Here is a 26,758-nt window from a genome sequence, read left to right on the forward strand (position 1 = left end):
AAATTGTAAATACCTTCTTTATATACTTTTTGAAAAGTATTTGATCGCGGCTCGCGAAAAACTTCAACTTGTGAAAAGTGGCTCGGACTATTAAGGAGCTTGGCCACCCCTGATGTATATATTTTATTAACTACACATAGTTTCAAAAGTTATGCATCACCCCTCGTATTCACGAAGTTTAGGCTTTTATAAATCCGCATCTTTATCACATATTTAATGAGCCTTTTTCATAAAAAATATACCTTTTTTGGTTTTTTATTTTATTTGAATACCCATTTAATTGACCTGGTTTTGCCAAGGTGTAAACATTTGAAAAATTTATTCTGGTGAAATTTTTGAAAACGTGATTAAAAATGAATCGTACTTTAACTTCTGAGTTGGACCGTATAAGAATTATCGATTTAGTTGAAGAAGGCCATTCACCGTGGTTCGTGGAGGACAGAGTCGGTGTTTCTCAGAGTGATGTCTCACGGATATGGAATAGGTTCCTGGAGACAAACTCGATACGGAATAGAGTAGGTCTGGTAGACTCCGAGTTACCAATGATCAACAGAATAGATATATCAGAATTTCCAACCGTAGAAATTCTTCTATGTCTGTACCAGCCCTCCAAAGAGAATTCAGGCATGCTACAGGCTACAGGAGTCAGAGTATCGTTGTCTACAATAACAAGAAGAATTTTAGGCTCAGGTTTGAGGAGACGCGGACCAATAAGAGTTCCTCAGCTACAACCTAGATATGTTTTGGACCGCCTCCAGTGGGTTCAAGAACACATACAGCTCCCCCAGCAGTTTTGAAATATTGTGCTTTTTTCAGACGAGACCAGAATCTGTTAAAATAGTGATAACCGGCGAATTCGTGTGTGGCGAGAGTCAACAGGAACTGCACAACTAGCCACACACGAATTCGCCGGTTATCACTATTTAAGCAGATTCTGGTCTCGTCTGAAAAAAGCACAAAATTCCAAAACTGTTGGGGGAGCTGTATGTGTTCTTGAGCCCACTGGAGGCGGTCCAAAACATGTCTAGATTGTAGCTGAGGAACTCTTATTGGTCGACAACTCCTCAAACCTGAGTCTAAAATGCTTCTTCTTATTGTAGCCAACGATACTCTGACTCCTGTAGCATGCCTGAATTATCTTTGGAGGTCTGGTACAGACATAGAAGAATTTCTACAGATGAAAATTCTGATATATCTATTCTGTCGATCATTGGTAACTCGGGGTCTAACAGACCGAGCTCTATTCCGTATCGAGTTTGTCTCCAGGAACCTATTCCATATCCGTGAGACATCACTCTGAGAAAAACACACTCTTCCAGCCACGAACCGCTGTGAATCGATAACTCTTATACGGTCCAACTCAGAAATTAAAGTACGATTCATTTTTAATCACGTTTTCAAAAATTTCACCAGAATAAATATTTCAAATTTTTACACCTTGGCAAAACCAGGTTAATTAAATGGGTAATCAAATAAAATAAAAAACCAAAAATGGTATATTTTTTAAAAAAAGGCCCATTAAATATGTGATAAAGATACGGATTTATAAAATCGTAAACATCGTGAATACGAGGGGTGATGCATAACTTTTGAAACTATGTGTATTACACAAGTCCTCGAAACTTCGGCAGATCTACTATTATGTACATATATGCTCTCCGTATCGAGGACCTTCAAAAAATATACGATCTATTTAATCTACACAAGAAAATCAAAGAAATACCAAGACAAAGAAAACAAAATCTCACTGATGCATTTCTGGATACAGACGAGATTACTATAACACAGGCCAATGAGAAAGTACAACGCTGGGCAGAATACATACATGACCTCTTCGATGACGAAAGGGGAGACATAGAACTTGGAAAACATAGAACTTACTTCAGAAGAAACAGGTTCAGATATTACAGGAGAAGAAAAAATAGCACACACATTAAAAACAATGAAGAACGGGAAAAGCTCTGGACCCGACATGCTTCCTATTGAATTAATAAAAATTATAGATCAGCAGCCGGAGTAGCTCAGGCGGTATGATGTCTGAGTTCCATGCAGGTAGGCCGGGGTTCAAATCCCAGCGCCGGCGAGAACAGCTAGACATTTTTAAAAATCTCTATACGCCCCAGGTCAACACAGACTGAATAAAATGAATACCTTGGGTAAACCCAAGGGTAATAATAGGCGGTTGAAGTATAGAAATGGCTCTGTTAGTTTCCTTGTATACAGTAGGCCCTAGATATAGCAGACTACCCTGCTATAAACCCAAAGCCGCGTTAGCGGTATATAACGGGAGACCCAGATTTAGCCATACGGCTCACACTCCCTCTGAGGGGAAAATTGACTCATCCCAGATACCTACGGTATCAAAAGGATTGAGCTCTGGTGGGACTCTTTCCGTGTTATCGAGCCCTAGGTGACTTGGAATGCAGGTGTATCTCCCAAAAATTTTCTTACACTTCTGGCCGTCGCAAGTAGTACAGCTTTCTGCATGGTCTTATAAATATGTTCATTGAGACCCAGCTTTTTTATGCTTTCGAGGAGGGTCTTCGGAATGACTCCAGTAGTAGACATAACAATAGGTATCGTCTGCGTACTTTGCATTCTCCATTGTCTCCGTATTTGAATTTCCAGATCTCTATACTTGGCGATCTTTTCAGTAAATTTACTACGTAAATTATTGTTGTTAGGTATCGCCACATCAATTAGTGTTGTTTGTCTTGTTAATTTATTAACTAGTACGAGATCTGGTCTATTATGTGCCACTGTTTGGTCTGTGAGCATACTGCGGTCCCAGTATAGCTTGTAGTTGCCATCCTCAAGCATACTCTCAAGAACGTATTGATAATATGGGAGATGGTCCGTTTGGAGAAGTCCCAGCTTGTTAGCTATCTCTTGATGAAGGATTTTTCCCACTGCGTCATGCCGTTCCTTGTATTCAGTTGCAGCAAATGCCTGGCAGCCCCCTGTAATATGTTGGATGGTTTCTTGGGCTTGACATCCATATCGGCATCTGTCGTTTTGAACCTGAGGGTCTTTGACGATATATTTCAGGTAATTTCTGGTTGGTATAACCTGATCCTGAATGGCCAGTAATGAACCCTCCGTTTCAGGGAACATCTTTCCTGATGTCAACCAATAGTTCGACGCTATATTGTCGACATAGTCTTGGCTAACTTCATTGGGATGTCGCCCGTGCAGAGGTTTACCCATCCAGGTGCGCAGTTTTTCGTCCTTAGTAAGGTGGTTTATGCGCATTTCTGGTTCCCTCAATTTGACCGGTGTTGTGTCATCTACTGCGCAAATTGCGCGGTGTAGAGTAGATGTCTCAGCCTGCATCTGAAAATAAGTTCTTAAATTAGCAATCTGTTTATCTAATTGCTCACCTATATCCATAAGTCCTCTTCCTCCTAAATACCGGGGTAATGTCGTTCGTTCTACTGCACTTTTAGGGTGGTGTTTTTGTGCCTTTGTGAGGTGTGTTCGTACTTTTCGCTGAAGATTTTCTATATCCGTTTTTGTCCACTTAACAATACCAAATGAATAGCTAAGCGCGGAACAAGCGTAGGTGTTCAGTGCCTTAAACAAATTTTTACTGTTAAGCTGTGAACGAAGTAGCTGTTTTACCCTTCTTATAAACTCAGTAGTTATCTCAGTTTTCATTTGCTTATGGTCAATTTTCCGCGCCTGCTTTACTCCAAGATATTTGTACATATCGTTATCGCCCATGGCCTCGATGTTCTGGCCATTTTGCATATCGAATCCACCGGGCTGTACCTTTCCTCTGACTATATTCAAAACACGGCACTTGTCTAGACCGAACTGCATACTAATATCATTAGAGAATGTTTCTACAGTTTTTAGCATCTCTTCTAGGTGTTCTCGAGTGGAAGCCATTACTTTCAAATCATCCATATACAACAGATGATTGAGCTTCGCTACTACAGTATTATTGCTTTTAATGCTAAAACCTGAGTCAGTGGAGTTTAATAGCTGGGAAAGGGGGTTCAAAGCTAAACAGAACCACAGTGGACTCAACGAGTCTCCTTGAAACAGGCCCCGGTTGATTGCGATATTTTCGGTTTCAATATTTTTTTCACCAGGTATTTGGAGGTGAATTTTAGTCTTCCAATCTCTCATTATATGCCTTAAAAAGGTCACTATGTTATCATCGACTTTGTATATTTTCAAAATATCTATTAGCCATTCATGCGGTACTGAATCAAAGGCCTTTTTGTAGTCAATAAAAGCAGTAAAAAGGTTCCTTTTTTTAGTGAATGCCTGGTTAGAAATAACTGAATCGATGATAAGCTGTTCTTTGCAACCCATGGAACCCTTAGCGCATCCTTTCTGTTGAGGCTCTATGATATCGTTTAGAGCACAGTGTTGGTAGATACGCCGGGTTACACAGGATGTGACCAATTTATACAAAGTTGGAAGACAAGTAATTGGGCGATACTTGGATGGATCTTGGGTGTTATTTTGATCCTTGGGTATTAAATAAGTAGTTCCCTGAGTTAGAAATGATGGTAATTCCTGCGGATTAGAAATAACATGATTAATTAACGTTGATAAGCACTCATGAATACTCCAAAACTTTTTAAGCCAGAAGTTCTGAACTCCGTCTGGTCCAGGAGATTTCCAGTTATGAAGCTCTTTGATGACATTTGAGACTTCTTCAGTCGTGAATGGTTCGTAGTTAGCAGTGACGTAGTGGTGACAGTTGTGCGTCGTATCTTCTATCCAGCCAGCATTGTTGTTAAAAGCAGCTGGCGTGGAAAGTTGATTTCCCCAAAACTCATGAATTTCTTCTTGGCTTGGGTAAGACTTGTCGACACTTTCTACGGTGGAATTGAGTTTTCGGTAAAACGCCTTCTCAGAGTTCTCAAAAAGTGCATTGTCACATTTTCGGTTGTTACTAACTTTATACCTTCTTAATCGTCCTGAATAGACGGAGAGTTTTTGTTTTAATGTATCCAGACACTGTTGGGCTGTGTTATTTTCTGGATCGTATCTCGAGTGTCTTGCAGTGCTCCGCATTATTTCTTCAGCTCTCTTAATGACTTTTCTACTTGTTACACCTCTTATATATTCTGTGACTTGACCAATATCCCTACGCAGTAATTCAATTTTTCCGAGAAGTCTTTTTTCCCATGGTGCAATTCTGTTACCAGTCCTTCCGTTATTAGTACCCCGTCGTGTTCTGATCTTAACGCCCATTACATTGGCAATTGCTGTTGCTGCACAATAGATTAGCATATGCAGATATTCCAATGTGTGGCCTTCTACGACATAATTGGGTAGGACTTCAGTGTTCACAATTTGTAACAGCGCACCTAGTTTCTTACAAGAGTTTATTCGTGGTAGCGGTGGTCTGCTAAGTGGATTTGTTCCATTAACGGGAGACTATTATTATTATTATTATTATAGATGAGCAGCACATTGATGTTATAGTGATACTCTTGAACGAAATTTATAGCTCAGGCCTATTCAGGCCCGGCCCCAGGGGTGGGCGAACTGGGCGGCCGCCCAGGGCGGCGAATTTAGGAGCGACAAATTTTAGAGGACAGCCAATTTTTGAAATTGAAGAAATAATAAATTATGTTTTAATATTATAAAAAATCAATATTATGAACAAGAGCGGCAAAAATGCAACTGTAAAAACGAGAATTAAATAAGTGAAACAATAACAATTGCAAGGTTCATTCGACGGAAAATTGACAACACTGCCTTCTTCTTCATCGCATAATAATAGTGGGATCAGAACTAAATTAAATTCACTGAAAAAATAAATTTACTGAAAAAGGATATAATAATTGGAAACATATGGCTGAAACTTTGTCCAGCCACGCTAAGTCTCCAGCTCATCTACAGTCACAGCGACAGTGGTGGAACTAACAATTAGACTAGAATTGGGCAAAACCACAGACAAAGAAACACAAAAAGTTCCAAATTCAGAAACTCGTCATTGGAAAAATGTAATAGAACGACTTATATCAATAATACAGTTCTTAGCACAATATAGTGTCTTCCATTGAGGGGCGATTCTGATAAACTTTTACATCATAACAATGGTAATTTTTTAAAGCTTGTTGAGCTCTTTGGAAAATTTGATTCTGTTTTACAAGAGCACATTAGGAGAACAACGAATGTTAATAACAAGCAACATCACTACTTGGGAAAACGTATTCAAAAAGAAATTAATCAACTCCTTCATGAAATCGCCAAAGTATTATAGCATAATTTTAGATTGTACACCTGGTATTTCTGAGGTGGAGAACATATGCCTATTGTGGTACGTTTTGTCATTTAGGTTCCTGTTCACAAAGTGTTAAAATTGCAGAACATTTTCTTGGATTTGTGCCTTTACTGTAAACCACTGGCTTGGTACTTACAGAAGTTATTTTGCAAGAACTGAATGAACTGAGAAAACCTTTGTAAGATATGAGAGGACAAGGGTATGATAATGGGGCAAACATGAAAGTGAAGAACTTTTTGTCCCATGTTCTAGCCATTCATTCAACTTAGTCATGAACGATGCTTCTAAAGGCGCACAGTTTGCAGTTTCTTTCTTTTACTTGTGTAGTGACAAAAATTTACAACTTTTTGTCCGCAACATTGAAACCTTTGTCCGCAACTAGATGGGAACTAGATGAGAATTGATGCAATTACTCCGATCAGATACCAAATTGAAGAAATCTACGATGCTTTTATAGAAATCACTGTCAATAAAAACAACGCTAAAATGGTTTAAAATAAAGTCCGTGATTTTACTTTTCTTTGCTCTATGGTAATATGGCACGACAATTTAGTTCACAATAACGTAGTAAGCAAATTCCTGCAGAGTATTGATATGGGAGAATGTATCAAGCTGTGAGTTTATTAGGAAAAACGGAAATCCATTTTAGGTCTCTCAGAAGTGATTTAAAATTCCAGGGCTATTTGACAGACGCAAAAGAGACGCATGATTTATCAGATAAATGTTTTAAGCTGTGTAATGCTTTAACTCTTGATGAGTCAGAAGATCTCAATTATGCTGATCTAAAAGATGAACTCAAAGTACTTTCCACGATTGTGAAGCCCAAGAGTACACCTCTAGATACCCTGAAAATGATTAGAGAGTATGATTCTGATTTCGCACCCAACGTTAGTGTTGCTTTGAGGATTTTATTAACCCTAGCAGTGACAGTGACTGTGAAGCAGAAATTCGGAGACGTATTGGTATGGCAAAAAATGCGATGAGTGGCCTAAATAAAGTTTGGAAAGACAGATCTATCTCTCAAAATATCAAGATGAGACTGGTGAATGCCCTTGTATTCACAATATTTCTATACGGAACAGAGACTTGGACTCTTCGCGCATGCGAGCGCCAAAAAATTGATGCCTTTGAGATGTGGTGCTGGAGAAGAATTCTGCGCATACCTTGGACAGCTCATAGGACAAACGTTTCCATTCTAAACCAACTCAATATTAAAAAAAGGCTGTCCATTATATGTCTGCAACGAATTCTGCAATTCTTTTGTCACGTGGTTCGCAAAGGTGACGACAGTTTGGAGAGATTAATTGTTTCTGGAAACGTTCCGGGGAGAAGATCAAGAGGACGATCACCAACTAGATGGTCTGACCAAATAAAGTATTCAGCTGGAAACTCATTCTGCGAAGCTCTTAGAGCAGCTGAAGATAGAGACCAATGGAGAAGCATTGTTAGGAATATTGGAAGAAATCACGAGCCTCAGTAATGGGGAAACGACAGGAGAGAGAGAGAGAGAGAGAGAGAGAGAGAGAGAGAGAGAGAGAGAGTGACAGTGGCCTCTGGAGAGAAAAGCTTTTTCTCTCTCTCTCACTAATAAAAAATTACTTAAGATCAACTATGTCACAGGAACGTTTGAGTGCTCTAGCGACAATCTCTATTGAACATGAAATAGCTGAGTCCTTGGATCTTGGAGAATTATTAAAAGACTTTTCCCGTGCCAATGGTAAGAAGAGTGCTACTTACTTTAAAATGTAAATGTGTAATTATGGATATGGATATTGAGTTTTTGGATATTAAAACATGTTAATATATAGTAATGTATTAAAATCTCATGAAAATATTGCAAATACATGTGTTTTTAAGCGTCTATTGTTCAATTAAAGTAGAAAATGACATATTAAATAATTGATGGATTCGACCGTTACTTGATGGAAGTTCATTTTATCTAACAATAAAACACTGAAAACGTTTGTTTTCTATACTTCCACAAAATTTATTATAACTAAGTGACTACAGCTGTTTCGGCGAAGTGCCTTTCTCAAGTCGAAAGGCACTTCGCCGAAACAGCTGTAGTCACTTAGTTATAATAAATTTTGTGGAAGTATAGAAAACAAACGTTTTCAGTGTTTTATTGTTAGATATTAAATAATTTAGCACAAAGCACACATCAATAAAAATAAAATCTTGACGACCGCTGAAGTAACGTGGTGAGTCATGGGTCTACTAAGGAGGGGGGCGGCGGTCGCCGATCTTGCCCAGGGCGGCAAAATTCCTAGGGCCGGGCCTGGGCCTATTACCCAAAGAATGGTTGTTAACGCCGATCTTTGTTTGTCTCCCCAAAAAGAAAAACGCAAGAGAATGCGCCGATTAGCGCACCATTAGCTTGATGTCTCATGTGCTAAAGTTGCTACTGAAAATCATCCATAACCGAATATATCATAAACTGATCATAGATATTAATGATATACAATTTGGGTTTCGCAAAGGCCTAGGAACGCATGAAACTCTTTTCTCACTTACGATCCTAATACAAAGGTATCTAGACGTCAATCAATACATATTATATGTATGTGCGTTTTATTACTTATAAGAAAGCTTTGGATAAAGTACGACATGAACAATTATTAATGATGTCCTGAAATCAAATTAATAAGATAGACTACAATGATCTCAGGAACATATCTAAGTTATTCTATAAGCAGCGAGCAAAAGTACGTATTAACGAACAGCTATCAGAGGAAATTTAAATTGGACGTGGGGTGAGACAGGGATGCGTATTGTCGGCAGTTCTGTTTAATGCCTAATATTCTTGAGGGTGAAACTGCTGGAATAAAGGTAAATGGTGCTAATTGGAGTTCCCATTAACAACATTAGAAATGCGGATGACACTGTCATCTTAGCCGAAAATATTGAAGATCTTCAGTGACTGGTCAACAAAATAGCGGTGTATAGCCAAGAATAGGCCTAACAATGAACGTCAAGAAAACAAAATTTATTACGAAAACGCAAAGAAATAACCAGAATCTCCTTATAAACGGAAACAATGTCGAACGAGTAGACCATTATGTGTATCTTGGAACAATGATCAACTCCACAAATGATTAATTACTTTTCAATAAATTAGAATTAAAATAGAAAAGGCTAGAGCTAATTTTAACAAAATCAGAAAGTGCTCTGCATAAGAGTTCTGAAGTTAGATCTAAAAGTAAGATTGGCTAGATGCTACCTTTTCTCGATGTTTTTTTACGAAATGACAGCTGAGACCTTTAATGCGGCATCAACAACTGGAATCATTCGAATTGTGGGTGTATAGAAGCATTCTGAAAATATCACGGACAGATCACATCACAAACAAAGAGGTTCTGAGAAAGATAAAAAGAGAAAGATTATGCAGGGAACGATTTAAGGAAGAAGAACAATAGGGAAACGTAGAATATCATGGATGCACACCCTCAGAGAATGGTACGCATCTACATCAAATGAGATTTTCAGAGCAGCAGTCTCTAAAGTCCGAATAAGTATGATGATTACCTACCTCAGTCGCGAAGATGGCACTTGAAGAAGATACTCTGGGAGCCCTTAACTTCGTCCTCTGCCCCACTTAACAATCCATCAAGAATGAGGCTGAATTTGCTGTATCAACTAATTGGTGTTTTATTTTAACGTTTGAATATATCGTCGTCAACACAAGAAAAACTCGTAACTACATTTTCCTTAATTTTTTAGGAGAGCCTAAAAACAGTAACATGTAACATGTAAAACCATGTAACTCCAGCGATAGTTTAAAGCAACAAAAAGCTGATTACACAAATCAACTTACCTTATCTTACTTCCTTACAGATGTAAAATTAGAACTTAAAAACCTCTGTTTCACTAAAAAAAACAAATCAAATCAAATCAACGGCAATAATCACTTAACTGACTTAACAAAAAAAGCGCGGGAGTTGCGTGTTTTATGATTAATAGTAGGGGAGGAAAGTATGCTAAATGTGCAGTCACTCGAGCGCTTTGGGGACCTATTGGGTTGTGAAAAGTAGGTTCTAAAACCAAAAAAAGTTAAGTAAATTTTTCCATTTTAGTGGGGACTTTCCATTTATAATTTAATTTTCCATTTCCAACAATCGTTTTCTCCGATTATAGCGCAATCTATCCATACATCGAAAAAATGTTTCAAATAAAAGTTACTTATTTTTCCGTAAGGAATCCGAATCTGCAATAAAAAATGGGGGCTCCTATTTAAAATTTTAAAGTAACCCCCCACCCCACATCCGTGGGGGTTCGTGTTTGGTGCCATTCGATAGATTTTTCAAACATAATTTGCAGGATTTCGATCTGATGTTCATTTCGCGAAATATCGCGGGATTCGTATTTAAAATTTTAAATTTAACCCTACCCCTCTCTGTGGACAGTCGTGTTTGGTATCATTCGATAGATTTTTGACAAATGTTGAGCACGTATTTTTTAGTTTTTAGATCTATCGTTCATTTCGCGAAATATTCGCTTTTTTCTGCGAAACTTTGTGTCTCACCCATTTCTTTACGCCCCGCCTAAATCGTCAGGATTTTTGAAATATACACTGTTTTGCATGTACTTAACTTACCTTATCTTAATCTGACGATTTCGAGTATTTCTAAGGATAGATTTTTTTTCGGCCCCCCCCCCTTAACGAACCAGCTGTGTTTAGAGCCAATATATGGTAGAGGTCCATCTACAGGGTACCAGGGTTCTCCCCATATGATAATCTGACGCGCTCGAGTTACTGCAAAAATCCCCGCTTGGGCTCCCCTACCATAACTATTTAGAAGGGAAATAAGCCACAATTAAATTGAAAAAATAATTTTATTAACGTTTCGAAGCCCAAATCGGGTTTCGTTGTCAAAATACAAAATAGTACTATAATAATAATAATAATAAAATACTAGGTACTATAATACAAAATACAAAATAATACTATAAAGTAGTATTTTGTATTTTGACAACGAAACCTGATTTGGGCTTCGAAACATTAATAAAATTATTTTTTCAATTTAATTGTGGCTTATTTCCCATCTAAATAGTTAGGTAATCATAAAAATGCCACAAGGAAATAGCTTCAGAACAACATTGCGTGTTTTACTAACATAATTTTTTGACAAGGGAGATACCTGCTTTTCTAGTATACATTTTACAATTAGAAATCTATATTTAAATGACGTATTATTTGACGGATAGCTAGAATAGGCGATTGGCTAATTATTTCTTCTACAGGTTCCATCTCCGCTACGGAGATTGGCAATCATCATAGCTATTTTAATTTTTGAGGCAGTAGCTCTAAATAGTTGTTTTGAGCTGAATCCAAACCATTCTCTCAGGTTCTTCAGCCATGAAATTCGTCTTCTGCTGATGCTTCTTCTGCCATCTATCTTTCCCTGCATTATGAGTCGCAGGATGCCATACTTCTTGCCCCGCATCACATGTCCGAGATACTGTAGTTTTCTTTCTTTAATTGTAATTGTCTTTTAGTGTTTTCCTTCTCTTTACCTATTCTTCTCAGTACTTCATTGTTCGTGTCTATCTACCCAGGAAACCCTCATAATTCTTATATAGGTCCATATTTCAAAGGCGTTAAGTCGTCTCATTGTCTCTACATTTAACGTCCATGATTCCAGTCCATAGTATAGTACACTATATACGTAACATTTTGTTAGGCGTACTTTAAGAGCTAATGTTAAATCTTTAAAGGCACCATGTTAAATCTTTAAATCGCCCTTAACATTGGCTAATAGCTGGCAGTAAAATCTCATTTTAAGTAAAAATTGGAGTTACGCGGTTTTCTTGTGTCGACGACGATATATTCTTTCTTATGACTACATAGAAAACAACCAGCAAAATCCACCCATAGACGGATTTATAGCAGAGGATTCTTCCTGTAAGACTGTCGAAACATTCTGCAGGTCTGCAGGACATTTAAGGCAAAAACCAGAAAACGAATTCTTTGATTGAACGATGACACTTGACGTCAAAACATAATGAACTGAACTGGTGAGGTTTGCTCATGGTTTATGGTTTGCTCACTACTGTTTGGGACGGTCCATTTACATATGGTGAAGTGGTTCACTGACGTGGAAGCTAAATTGGTAGAGGAATTATATTTAATTATTTATATCAATAATAATAAGAAAACAGTTCTTAATCGACTTTGAACTTGTATTCGTAGCTGTGATGTTAACCGCCAGCTATCTCGCCACCTTTTAAAGGGCCTTCCTATTGGTCTCTTGGCTGTTGGCTTTGAATCTCTGGCTATACGTGCTATTCTCTCGCTGTCCATTCTCGTCACATGCTGATGCCACTCTCGTCTTATCTGTCTTCCCCACCGTACTATGTCTTATGTGTTATATAGATCTCTTATTCTGTCGTTCGGTATTCTATCTCTTAGTGTTATCCCAGTAATTAACCTCACCGTTTTCATTTCTGATGTTACCGGTATCCTCTTGCTTTATGCTGTGTCACATCTTGTTTCTATCGCGTACGTCATGATCGATCTTACACATAATTTGTATATGCGTACTTTCCCTTCCAGCCTCATATCTTTATTTCTCCAGATGACATCCCTCAGACATCCTGAAACGTAATTGGCTTTATTTGCATTCTTTCGGTCGCTCTCTTAAACACCTTCACAACTACATATTTTGACTCCCAGATATTCGAATCTCGAGACTTGTTTAATTATTTCGTTGTTTACTATTTTGCATCTTATGGGTTCCCTTGACATTACCAGAGATTTGGTCTTAGCTGTTGATATTTTCATGTTGTAGTTCTTCGCCACTGTATTGAAAGTCTGTGCCATTCGCTGTAGGTTATCCTCGTTATCGGAGATTAAGATTGCGTCGTCAGCATAACAGAGGATTTTTATTTGTTTTTCTGTCATCTTATATCCTTTTCCTGTACTTTTAATGTCTTCTATGATTTTGTCCATTACTAAATTCAAAAGCAATGGGCTCAAGCTACCCCTTGTCAGATTTCCGAATTGATTTGTACTTCCGATGTTAGTTCATTCTCGATTGTTATTATGGTTGTGTTCTTCGAATTAATGCCTTTAATTATCCTTGTCATCTTGGGCTGATTTTCTCCTTTAGCAGTCTTAGCACATCTTCTAATCTTATACAATCGAAGGTTTTAGTCAGGCCTACAAGGCACATAAATGCAGGTTTATTATATTCCAGCGCTTTGTCAGCAATTTGTCTGGCTATGAATAAGGCGTCTATTGTGGACCTATTTTTTCGAAAACCTTGTTGTTTCTCACTAATTGTGTCTATGTTGGATTCATCTTCATTTCCTGTTTCTTCCTCTCCTTCAGGTGTTAGAGTATCTTTCTTATATGACCCTTCTATATAGGCGGTTCATCGTTATGCTTCTATTTTATTTAAACTTCTTTATTCGTTACTGGGTTTTTCCTATTTTTTAATATTTAGGTACCAAATTTTTCTTTGCGCCCCATACAAATCGTATTCAATAAATAATTTTTCATTTATATTATTTAGTTATTTAGATTTAAGATAATATATTACTTTTCGTAATTTGTTCATATATTTTTATGTTAATTATATCAAAAGGTGTCTACACGTACATCTATTTCAGCTGGCGTTTCAAAATGTTTGGGAGGCCTGGTTGCTCCCATGTTACGAGCCTATATATCTCACTTAGTACCATCCGATGAAGTTGGTAAAATCTTCGCAATGGTTGTTGGAGGTGGAGCCTTAGTTTCTGCTGCTTTAACACCTGTATATACATTATTATATAACAGTACGATCTACCTTAACTCTGCATTATATAATCTACTTTCCATTTCTTTATTGGTATTAACCATGGCTTTAGTAATGTAAGTATTTTTTTAAGTAATCCATGAGAAAAAAAGTTTTCCTGTAGTTGGCTATATACCATATTACAAAATACAAGTAAAATCCTTTATAAAAGGTATGTTTATTAAAATTCCCTTAAAAGGGCTACATCACAAGCAGAACTAGTTTTCAATCTGATAACAGATCATCATCAGTGCTGACCCAAAATAAGTAATATAACCTGATATAGGTCTGGATCCCGCGTATGAAAAAAAGTTGATTAATAGCAAGCTGAAAATTTGTTAATAGCTTAAGGGTGTCTAGTCGGACAAACTTTGATATATGGGAACACTGCAACAGGGAAGTTTTAATTGTGGAACAGGTTAAAAATTTGGAACGGTCAGACCACGAAAACGGCACAAATATTTTGTCCGACAGAACAGACTTAAACTCTCCGAACAGAGATTAAACTCTCCGAACAGAGATTAAACTCTCATGCAAAAATCAGACTGCTATTTATCGCCAAATGGGCGTTTTAATAAGTGGAACATGTAGAATATGTCAAATGACAGGAATTATGACAGGTGATAAATAGCAGTCTGATTTTTGCACGAGAGTTTAATCTCTGTACGGAGAGTTTAAGTCTGTTCTGTCGGACAAAATAAATGTGCCGTTTTCGTGGTCTGACCGTTCTAAATTTTTAACCTGTTCCACAATTAAAACTGCCCCTGTTACAGTGTTCCCATATATCAAAGTTAATCCGACTAGACACCCTTAAGCTATTAACAAATTTTCAGCTTGCTATTAATCAACTTTTTTTCATACGCGGGATCCAGACCTAATAAGTTAAAGTAAAAAATTTTTAAAATGTTGACTAAGGTTTAAAAAAAGTTATAGGTTATACTCACAAGATGCTGACATTCTAACCACCAAAATACAAAAATATTAGGGTAAAAGCAACCCTTCAAACTTGATCAGTCATGGATACATTGACTATAATTATGAAATTAAACATCGATGCACAAAATATCACATGTATTATGCCCAGGGTTCCATTTGACCCCAAATTGAGTTGTTCACATGTTGAATGGTTGGTGGCAACTGGCAGCTGATCATATGTAAAGAAAATCCTGAATGACGACATGACAGAAATTACAGTGCAAAAGGAAGTTGAAATATTTACTTATTAGTTATGTAGCCACTGGTGTAAAACTTGTTAAAATTGAAAACAGTAACGAACATCACTCCACTGTGATTAAAAATTAATTAAAGTAAAATTAACATTGATGTTAAAATTGTGGACATAGAGTAGCTGTATTAAAATGCAGTAAGTTGGTATGATGGGAATAGGCAAACAACATTACACATAAGATCAATAACTATGAAACTCGATAATAAATCCTTTTGTGTTTGGTCACACCTAGGATTTGGAAACGCATTTTGTGTCGATTTAAATTTATTGGCTTTTGAATTCATTTAAATAGTTGGTTGTTGTTGGAATGTATGTAAATTGCAAGAAAAAAACACAGTATGGGTCATGGAAGTGTACAAATATCTCAATTAATCCAGGGAGTATTCTATACATTTCAACAAAAAATTTTGCTTTAACTTATCAGGTTATACTTATTTTAGGTCAGCACTGACTATGATCTGTTATAAGATTGAAAACTGGTTCTGCTTGTGATGTAGGTAGCCCTTTTAGTAAATTTTAATAAATATTCCTTTTATAAAGGATTTTACTTTTTTTTATTTTTTAAGTAGTATTTATTTATTTCTATGGTATTTTCCAATACCATAGAAGGGCTGCAAAACTTAATGAATAAAATAGCTGAAACCAGTAGAACATATGGACTAGATATAAACACCAGCAAAACCAAGCTAATGATCATCAGCAAGCAAAACATAACTGAAGTAAATCTGTATGTGAACCAAATGAGAATTAAACGTGTCTCACAATACAACTATTTGGGAAATATAATCAATGAGTCGTGGGACAATACTCAAGAGATTAAATGTCGCATCGGAAAGGCAAAGAGTGCATTTTTGGCTATGAGCTCTGTGTTCAAGAGCCATGACATCACTCTAAAAACAAAAATAGGGCTCCTTAAATGTTACGTGTACTCAGTGCTTCTATACGGAGTAGAAACGTGGACATTGAAGGCGGAAACTCTATCGAAACTTCAAGCTTTTGAGTTATGGTTGTACAGAAGGATCCTGAAGATTCCAAGGACAGACAAAGTCACCAATGAAGAAGTACTACGGAGGATGAACACAACCGCAGATTTAGTCAACATCGTGAAGAGCCGTAAGCTGCAGTACTTGGGGTATATAATGAGAAATCAAGGCAGATACGAGCTACTCCAGTGCATTTTACAAGGTAAAATTGAAGGAAAAAGGGCCCCAGGAGGAAGAAGAATATCCTGGCTTGCTAACCTGAGAGCATGGTATAGAAAGACATCAACACAACTATTCCGTATAGCAACTAACAAAGTCATCATATCCAGAATGATCGCCAACGTTCGGAACGGACAGGCACCCTAAGAAGAAGATTTATTTAGCTTGAATTTAATTATAGTTTGTTTATTTCATAAATTGTTTTACTTTCATTTCTGAATATCCCATGTTATTTCAACCAGAGTATTTGCCTTCTTCCTATTGAAGTGTATTGTTTTTGAAATGTGAGCTTGCCGCAGAATGTTGAGGATATTGTGGATGAACAGAGTAACAAATCAAGCAGTTCTGCAGCTGCTAAGCAATGAAAGAGAAGTACTAAATATCATAAAAACAAGAAAACTATAGTACTTTGTCCACGTGATAGAAGTCCCAAATATTAAATGCTACATGTAACCATCCAAGAAAAGATCGACAGAAAGCACGGCCTCGGACGCAGAAAGTCCTTGCTGGCTTAGGAAACTCCGCCCCAGGCAACCAAATAACGTTTACAAAACGTTGAAAAGACGTCATAATTATCACCAAACCACGTCAGTTTGTCACGTTTTTTCGACGTCGAAAGTCACGTGAATATGTCCCACCATAACTGACGTCCTTTTTATCACGTTTTAAATAGGTGCTATAAAAAACGTAGTTTTTATGTCGTTTTTTTAGATTATTTTTCATTTTATGGTTTTAAAAATACACAATAATAATTATTCGTATGGGTATTGTTGGTATTGCAATTTTTCATTTAACTCTTTTAAATTTAGCTTATAGGCTAAGGTATATTTACTGTGTCAGAACTGAAACAACATATAAACTAATAAATAATTTATTAATAAATTAATTTAATTAAACTCGACAACACATAATTAGTCCATTAACAGAAAATATTCACCAAAACAAAACACATAACTTCAAACCGTTTTCAAGAAGAACTATCACAAGAACTATTGCATTAAACTAACTCACAACTCACTTGATAAAAACGAATAAAAATCTCTTAATTAACACGTTTCTTCAACTAAATATCTAAATGAAAAAACCTTTTTTACCACATAAAGCACGTAAACAATAAATCAATAAATGAAAAATTTCTTATGACAAATTTAAGGCTTATAACCCTCAATATACAAAATTATATGTACATTATAAGCATTAACCCGTTAAGCTCCTCCCATTTTTGTGACGTCAGACTTGGGCTGTCTGAAATACTCTGAAATGAAAACGTATTTTTAAACGTATTTTAACGTCATTAACCTTACGTATTTAAAATCACCTACAAAAGACGTTTATACGACGTAATGTTCAAACATGTGTATATATTTAACGAAAAGCTGACGTTTCTTCGACGTTATTGACGTCACTTGGTTGCCTGGGGCTAGAGGTATGGAATGAGCACTACGACATTCAGCCCTATTCTGTAACTTTTAACAAATCGAATAGAAATGACCAAGTCGAATCGTAATTACCCGAAATCGGAATGTTTGATATCTATCTCGTCATTGTCGTGTTTGGATTGGTATTCTGTAACTCACATCGTAAGCAAGTTAAATCGAAATCGGCAATTTCTATTTCACGCGGTCAAGCGGGGGTGGCAACTCCGCATTGTCAAGCGAAATTAGTGTTCTGTGGCCCGTTTGTTATTGGGTTCTAAATTTGAAATACGACACCGTTGCCATATCTTCAATTTTTCATATTATCACATTACAGCTTTTTTAAAAATAGTTTTGAAATAACAAAAAGGAAAAGTTTTGAAAAGTAAACAACAAAATGTTAGTGTAAATATTGGACACAAAAACCTCAAAAGATGATAAATGCTTTTAAATCAAAGTTAATTAAAATTGATCTAAAAAAGAAGATAAACTGATAAATAAAAAAGATAAATGAAGCTAAGATGTATAATGTAAGATATTACTAATATATACAATCTTAAGATTTGATTCCAGCTAAAATAACTGATAAACAACTTTTCCCAAAAACGGCGTCTTTTCTATTAGTCTAAGAGCTAGTGAACCCTCCTACTAACGGTCGTCCTGTAAGGCTAGAAATTTTTCTAGTGATAATTCATAGCACACCAAGGCTGAAAACCATGACCTGGCAGGAATCAGCGGTACACGTGTATCTACCAGGTGTAAGGTTTAAATTTAAGTATGTGTTTGAGTAAGTCATTTAGAAGAAATGTGTACAATGACAGGCGATTCTGAAGAGCATAAGACCTTGCCAGGCGAGGGGAAAGATTAGGGGTTTTTCCTAAAATTATTCTTTTTGCATCGATCAATTTTTTTTAGATTTTTTGAATCATTCCAAACAGAAAAGGTCTTTAGTGATTTTTCTCTTAAGTTAATAGTTTTTGTTATATAAGAGAATGAAAATTTTGAAAATTGCGAAATCGGCCATTTTTAACCCTAAATCGGACATTTATCTAAAAATTTCAATGTTGCCAAGGTACGTAGATATTCTTTAAACATTGATTGATGAAATCACATCAGATCATTTTTCGACAAAGGGGTTATCGATATTTTATTGCAAAAAACTCTTCGGGATTTCATCAATCAATGTTTAAAGAATATCTACGTACCTTGGCAGCATTGAAATTTTTAGAAAAATGTCCGATTTAGGGTTAAAAATGGCCGATTTCGCAATTTTAAAAATTTTCAATCGCTTATATAACAAAAACTATTAACTTGAGAGAAAAATCACTAAAAACCTTTTCTGTTTGGAATGATTCAAAAAACCTAAAAAAAATTTGATCGATGCAAAAAGAATAATTTTAGGAAAAAACCCTAATCTTTCCCCTCGCCTGGCAAGGTCTTATGCTTTTCAGAATCGCCTGTCATTGTACACATTTCTTCTAAATGACTTACTCAAAAACATACTTAAATTTAAACCTTACAGGAGAAAGTTTATTTTACTCCCTAAATTTGCAGTTTTCGATTCACTTGGTAGATACATGTGCACCGCTGATGCCTGCCAGGTCATGGTTTTTAGCCTTGGTGTGCTATGAATTATCACTAGAAAAATTTCTAGCCTTACAGGACGACCGTTAGTCGGAGGGTTCACTTGCTCTTAGACTATATAATTATTTTCTTTTCTATAAGCGTTAATTAATACAAATACAAGTAAACTGGTATAATATATTTATCAATCAACGCTATAATTATATCTTTATATTTTAAACGTTCTTGTACAATATATTCTTGTACATTATGCCATTGATTGAAATTGTACAAGAAATTAACAAAAAATGTTTGGCCACACTGTGACTGACAAATCAATTTTAAGGTTAGGTTTGATGCATACTCGTACATGTCTTAATTAAATATACAATTCCCTAAGTAAATACCACCACAGACTAAAAATTAAGCAGATACAAATGGTAAAAATACTACAAATAATGATAAATAAGTGGTACCTAATAAATTATTTTTAGTAGATATAAAATATAAACGTCAAAACAAAATACAATGCGCTTGCGTCAAACACAATTCCGATTATCTAAATCTAATATCGACAGGGTAAATGGTGTCGAAGTCATTTCTATTCACTATTCCGATTGTAGAGATTCCAAGGGAGTTGAATACCAATTTTGACTATTTCTATTCGAATTTCCTAACTTCTATCATCGAAATGAGTTACAGAATAGGCATGGGCATAATTATTTATAGTCAGCCGTAGACAAAGTAAAGATCATGCAACTGATCGCCAGGCTTGTCATGTCTAGAGATTTTCCCCGAATCTAGGGATTTTTGGAGCTTCGGTGAAGAAAGGGATTTTGTTTTTATTTATCTTTGAAATCTAGGGATTTTTAAAGTGTGACATAATTTTTATATTTATTGCTAGCGCCACCTACTATGCAGTGATTAAACATGTAGAATTCACATTTAACAATACAGGTTTCTTCAACTTTGTTGACGCTTAATGTTGTGTTATAAATTGACATTGACAGCTGGCAAAGACAATTTCTTCTTTTTTTTTGTTGACATTGACAGCTGACAAATGACAATTTCTTCTTTTTTTGTTGAAATTGACAGCTGACAATGACAATTTTTTTTGTTGACATTGACAGCTGACAACGCCATTTTCTTCTTTTTTTTTGTTGTGTCATACACGGAATAGTAAACATTTATATGTTCTGTGCTTGTGAATTAAGTTAGGGATTTCTAGGGGAAATTGAAGCTCCCGTCTAGAGAGATCCAGAAATTTCATATGGCAACCCTGCTGATCGCCAATGTTCTGGGAGTACAACGCACTTAAAGAAGAAGAAGTATTGTATCATTATATTATCAAATCAGATTGTGCAGTCATGATTAAATTTCTATTTTTTTAGCAGCATAGTATTTGCCTATTTCTCCTCGTGCTTTCTCCCCATATTATGGACCCTAGATAAACAGTCATCTCACTTTTTAATACAGCCTTATAAAAAATATCCAATTTTTTTTCGTTTACGATGCAAATTCTAGTTAATACTTTCTTATTTCTGATTCTGCACCTTTATCAGATTGTAAGCATTCGGTACAGGCACCATATTCTAAAAGTTTCTTAACGGACTTGATCTTTATCACCACCATAATAAATTCGACCAAAGAGTTTCAACGGAACAAACTTTCTTCGTTCTTTTCTCATCTAACCATGCGAATTTTATGTTGACACTAAAAGTTCTGTTACAAAAAAATTGTTTTATTGTTATAAATGAGTTACGTTCAATTTCAATTCTGGTTGTTAGATCCTTATCATTATGTATTATTATTTATTAAAGTTTCCTGGTATTTATATTTATATATATGTCCGATATTTTAGCCGTCAATGAAAAGTTGATCATTACTTGGTTTCTTGGTAAAGATTAGAAACTTGGTTTTATCGTTGAACGGTTTTATTCAGATTAATATTTAAGTCATAATGTAACTTATTAGTATAGCTAAATGCTGAATTTTAGTATAGAGGGTTAGTTGTAACAATCTTAATTACGTAGGTATTTTAATAGCTCAGCCATTATTGGTAATTTTAATGATCAGTCTGGATTAGTATGTATTTATTTCCGAAAAATTATTTGTGATTGAATATTTTCACGGCCAACCTAATTGAATTTCACGTATTTTTTTATTGCAATTAATGTTTGGCTTAAATCACCAATAACTCACAAATTAAAGCAGTTAGGTATAGGGAATGCTTAAGAAATAAAAAAGTACCATAAAATATCATTGTATTATAATATTAAAATATAGAGTTCCATTTAAGAAAACTCAGAAAAAACTTCCGAATTTTGACCAACCCTGTATACAACTAAAATTAAAATTTAGCTATACTAACAATTCTTAACAATAGTAGTGTAGACTATATTAAAAATCATTTGAACATAAATAGAGTTTTTGATGTCAAACTATTACAATTCTACAGGGTAAGAGTGTTGCTATGAAATTAAGAAAAAAACTGAATTATCTTTTAAACTACCCTGTGTAACATTAAAAATCCTTACAAATTCGTTAAGAACGAATACATCAAGGAGAATCCAAAAATGTAAACATATCCCATTTGATAAAACGAAGTTATATGCAACTTCCGGTATAACTGGAAGTAACAAATAGATGAAAATATTTTCATTAAATAGTCATTCTTCAAAACACCTTCATTGCTATTTTTATGATTCTGTTGCCATTAGTTCTCTAGATATTTCTAATAGGCCGTTTATCTGCCTCACCCTGTATATTTTTTCTCTTACAACAGACTTTTTAAGGAACTTCCAATTTTTTGATATATTTTTCAGATTGGTCCTATTTTTAGAAAAAAAATCTAAACCTGAAGCTGAGGTTAAAGAAATGGATTTTGAAGAGGGCTAACAATTTAGAAAATTGTATATTATATTTATTTTATTGTTTACATTACTTTGAATTGATTAAATAAATATGTTTTCGGTAGACACATTTTTTATTTATTTATCTACGTATTCGTAAACGACAGCTCAGCATAGCAACCAATTCAATTTTTTTTTTTTTTAATTAATAAAATTATCTATAAATGCAGAGGTTATTAGCTCGTTTAGAATTAAGACCTCGACAAAATGTAGCAGCATGATGTTAACACCAATTTCTGGTATTTTTAAATATTCTTCCATTACAAATGTTTTAATCATCTTTACCATTTACCCAACTATTATAGTGTTGAATGAAATATGATGTATCAATAAATAGTAGCCTTCAAATAAATGAATGCATCGTAAGGTACGGAAGTGATATTAAAATTTTGATGGTAATTAATAACTTAATTTAACAATTAAATGATGTTGCATATTTCCATTCCAAAATTAGAATGAATTTAATGATCGTGATATTGCTTCAATATTGATATTTTTCAGGTCATGGTCTATAATAATAAATCCCAGAATTTTGGTGATACTTAGGTACCTACATAATTTCTTTTTTATCTATCTTCTGCAAACTATCTTTTTTCCTAATTATTATTTGTTTTGTTTTCGATATTGGAGTTTTTAAAGCTTAATAACGTGTCATGTTTTTCTTTTGTCGTTCTTGCAAAATTTTGAGAGTTATTCCTTTTCTGGTCAAAGAGATAGAAGCGTCTAATGAGACGAACAGAATACTTTTAGAGGAAAATTATTAGTGGCTTCTTCTTAATGTGCCTTCTCCATTACTGAGGGTTGGCTATAACTACATCAAATTGATCTCTATCTTGAGGTGTTCATAGAATCGAATGTGTGTCTATGCCTGTCCAGTTTCTTACGTTCTTCGTCCAGGAGCATTTTCTTCTTCCTGGACCTCTTCTTAATTTCACTTTCCCTTCCATATTGAGTCGTAAAGTTGTATATTTCTCCTGTGTAAATATGTCCTAGATAACTTGTTTTTCAGATTTTTACAATGTTTGGGAGTTCTCTCTCAGTCCCCATTCTTCTCAGCACCTCGTTGTTGGTCATGTGCTCTGTCCAAGAGATCTTCAGCGTCCTTCGAAAAACCATATTTCCAACCAATTCCGAGAGTCCATATTTCCACTAGGTATAGCAATATGGAATAAATAAATATTTTTACAAATTGGTATCGGATATCCAACGATAAGGGAGAGTTTATTAGGAATTTTTTCATTCTTTGAAAAGTGGAGCTAGCATACTCTATACGAGCACGTATTTCGACCACTTGGTCAAGATCGTGCGTTATCCAGCAACCAAGATACTGGAATTTTTGTACGGGTTCTGTTTGTTATAGATACTAATATTAATGTCGGCATTTGGTGCACGTGTAAAGGTACGTATCCATACAACGGCGAACCCCGCTCCGTGTAGTAGCTCGAATGGATACGCTATGAGCTCCCCTACATATAAACCGCAAATCGGTTGATCGAAGAGGGTGAGCGCCGAGCGGGGTTCTCCGACGTATCCACTATATGGAGCTGCTACACGGAGCGGGGTTCAACCTTGAATGGATACGTGACTTAACAGCCATTACTTTTGTTTATCTGTGTTTATATTCAGCCCCAAGCTATCTCCTTCTATGTTTATGACATTCAAAAGTTGTTGCACACCCTCAGCACTGTCTACAATAATAACAGAGAAACACGTCTTTTCGCTGATCTCGGAATTTTTGTATGTACATAGTAACATCTGGAGGCCAAATTATAATGCCTCCCTCGTACCAAGCCCCATACGAAATCCAAATTTATTGTGGCTCAGGTTTCTCTTACATTCTCTGTATATACCTACGTTAATGTAGGTACAATTTTGAGTAAAATTTTGAGAAAATGTCATAAAGAAAATATTTTTCTTGGGTATAGGTATACATGTAGATTTGAGCTAGTCTTCTGGGAATATTCCAGTGGTATATATTTTATTAAATAATAGTGTTAAATTCTGAAGTATTCTTCATTGATAAGTTTCATCTCCACATATTATGTCATCTGGACCTGAGGCCTTTCGTGGCTTTGCCGTATTGATTGATTTTGTAACTTCCCATGTTAATATATCAAGTATTGCTTTTTGTACTATGATTATTTGTGGTTCCATATTTCCTACATTTTCTGGGCTAGACACTATTTGGTTATTGTCATCTACTAGAGTTGTTGTAGTAAATTTGTTGTTCATATTTGTGACTTCTTTAATCTTTTTGTATGCATTGTTGAAGTAGGAATGTTTTTTAGTAAATCCCTAAGTTCCTCACACCTACTGTTTATCCATTATTCTTTGGTTTTTCTGATTTTTTTTCGGTTGGTTCTCTGGGTTTCTTTATGTTATACTTCATTGCAATTTTTGTAAGATCTCCTTATCTCCATCAGTTCTAGGATTTCTTCTGTCATCCATGTCTTCTTTGTTTTTCTTATGTTATCTTGTAGTTGTTCTGTTTGTATAGTTGTGATTGTTGTTTTGAAGTTGTGCCAAATACTTTCTACTGTTTCTTCTCCTTCTGCGGCTGCTTCATTGAAATTTTCTTTGAGTGTTATATATCGTTGTGGCTAAAAATTATAAAAGAAAAAGATAAATTCTAAAAACTTGAATGTCTTTCAGATCATTTAAGAATTTGAAGTACAAATTAAATTATTAAATTTAGTTATATTAAGGAAAATGAGAATGTTAAGAAAATTTCGGAAGTTATTGTTTCTAATATACCAGGGGCGTCATTTGATAGGGCTAGGCACTAACACTTCGAAACACTGACCGCGAAAATAACATAAATTTACAAAAAATACATCAATTTTCATCAATACATCATATATAATGTATTGTATATATAATGCTTGCCCCCCCCCCCCAATCAAAATTTCAAATGACGCTCCTGTAATATACGTACCTATCTATAAGAAAAGCATTTAGAATTGGAAAATATAGCTGTAGCAAAAATACTAAATGGTAAAGGGTGTACCTATTTGATAATGGAGATATTGTTAAAATAAATTTTACACATAAAATATATAGGTATATATAAAGGGTTGTCTACAGCTAATGCCGTTTCCCTTCCGTCAGCCAGGACTTCCATTTTTTTATCTTCCCAGTCTTCGTCTTCCAATCCTTTCTTAGACATGGCATCGTCGACTTCATTTTTCCAAAATCTTCTCGGTCGTTCCCTTCTTCTTGTTTCTCTTGGGCTCCATTCTGCAACCTTGTTTATCCATATGTTTTCTGCTCTGCGTACGTGGCCGTATCATTTTAGTCTTTTCTCGTCTATATATTGTAGGGCATCTTTTTCTACTTGCATTCTTCTCCTTATCTTCTCATTTGTTATTCTGTCTCTTCTGGTGAGACCACAGCATCTTCTCCAGTATTCCATTTTGGTTACCAGAATGCTCTTTTCGGTTTTTTTTGTTTATGACCCACATTTCTGCGGCATATGATGCTTCGTACTACTGTTTGGTATATCATTTTTTTTTTGTTTTTTTCCCTTGATGTTCTTATTCCAGATTACATTATGGAGTTGTCTGATGCAAAATCTTGTTTGTCCCAATCTATTTTTTATTTCTGCTTCTGTTGTTCCGTTTTTTGACATTATAAAACCCAAATTTTTTATAAACCAAATTTTTGACGTCTTCTTCCGATATTGCTAAGTATTCCGTTATGTTCATATTTATTTACATACCCACCTTTTTGTACATAAATAATATCAATAAAAACAATATCGAGATTTATGTACTAATACATAATATAATAAAAATCCACCATTCACCAAATATTCTACATGGAACAGTACCTAAATCGGCAAGACTACAGTTAGTGGATCCTCCCCCCAAGATCTTCAGATCTTACGCCGCTAGATTTTTTCCTACGGGGTTAGTTAAAATGAAAAGTTTATATCAATCGACCGCAAAATATACAAGAGTTAACTATAATTAGATTTGCATTGATTGGAATAACTCAAGAAATAATCCATACCGTTCAATAATATTGTCGTCCTCTGTTCAATCACAGCTAAGAGGTAGGGAGCCATTTGAACATTTAATTCAAGCCAAAATCAAATTTTAATTAGTCCAATAAACATTTTTTCCTGTTTGCCATCAGCAATAAAATGTATCTCGTATTAAATAATTACATACAAAATTAAATATTTTTGACCATCCTGTATAAATATATATGTGTAATGTTTATATTACTGAATATAGAATTGAATAACCTTTCAAATGAGCTAGCACACGACCCCAATTCTCATTTAAAAAATCATCGATCATCACGCCCAGATGCATAACGTCACTATACAAACATATACCACTATATAATATATATCAAAAAATCATAATTTAAAAATAAAATTCGATATGTGGGAATTTGTCTCCA

General features: G+C 35.2%; 1 protein-coding gene across 5 annotated transcripts in view; it reads left to right on the forward strand.

Annotated features, from left to right (window-relative positions):
* The window catches only part of LOC114331364 (proton-coupled folate transporter), a 147,543-nt gene extending 125,131 nt beyond the window's left edge, over positions 1 to 22,412 (forward strand). For 4 of the 5 annotated variants that reach the window (XM_050649590.1, XM_050649589.1, XM_050649594.1 and 1 more), the window contains 2 exons: positions 13,865 to 14,105; positions 22,262 to 22,412. In XM_050649590.1, the coding sequence (XP_050505547.1) occupies positions 13,865 to 14,105; positions 22,262 to 22,334 (314 nt within the window). In that variant the 3' untranslated portion in view covers positions 22,335 to 22,412. The other variant, XM_050649591.1, reaches the window with a different exon arrangement.
* Positions 22,413 to 26,758: the final 4,346 nt, after the last annotated feature.

Source organism: Diabrotica virgifera, chromosome 4 (assembly GCF_917563875.1).
Source record: "Diabrotica virgifera virgifera chromosome 4, PGI_DIABVI_V3a".
Taxonomy (NCBI): domain Eukaryota; kingdom Metazoa; phylum Arthropoda; class Insecta; order Coleoptera; family Chrysomelidae; genus Diabrotica; species Diabrotica virgifera.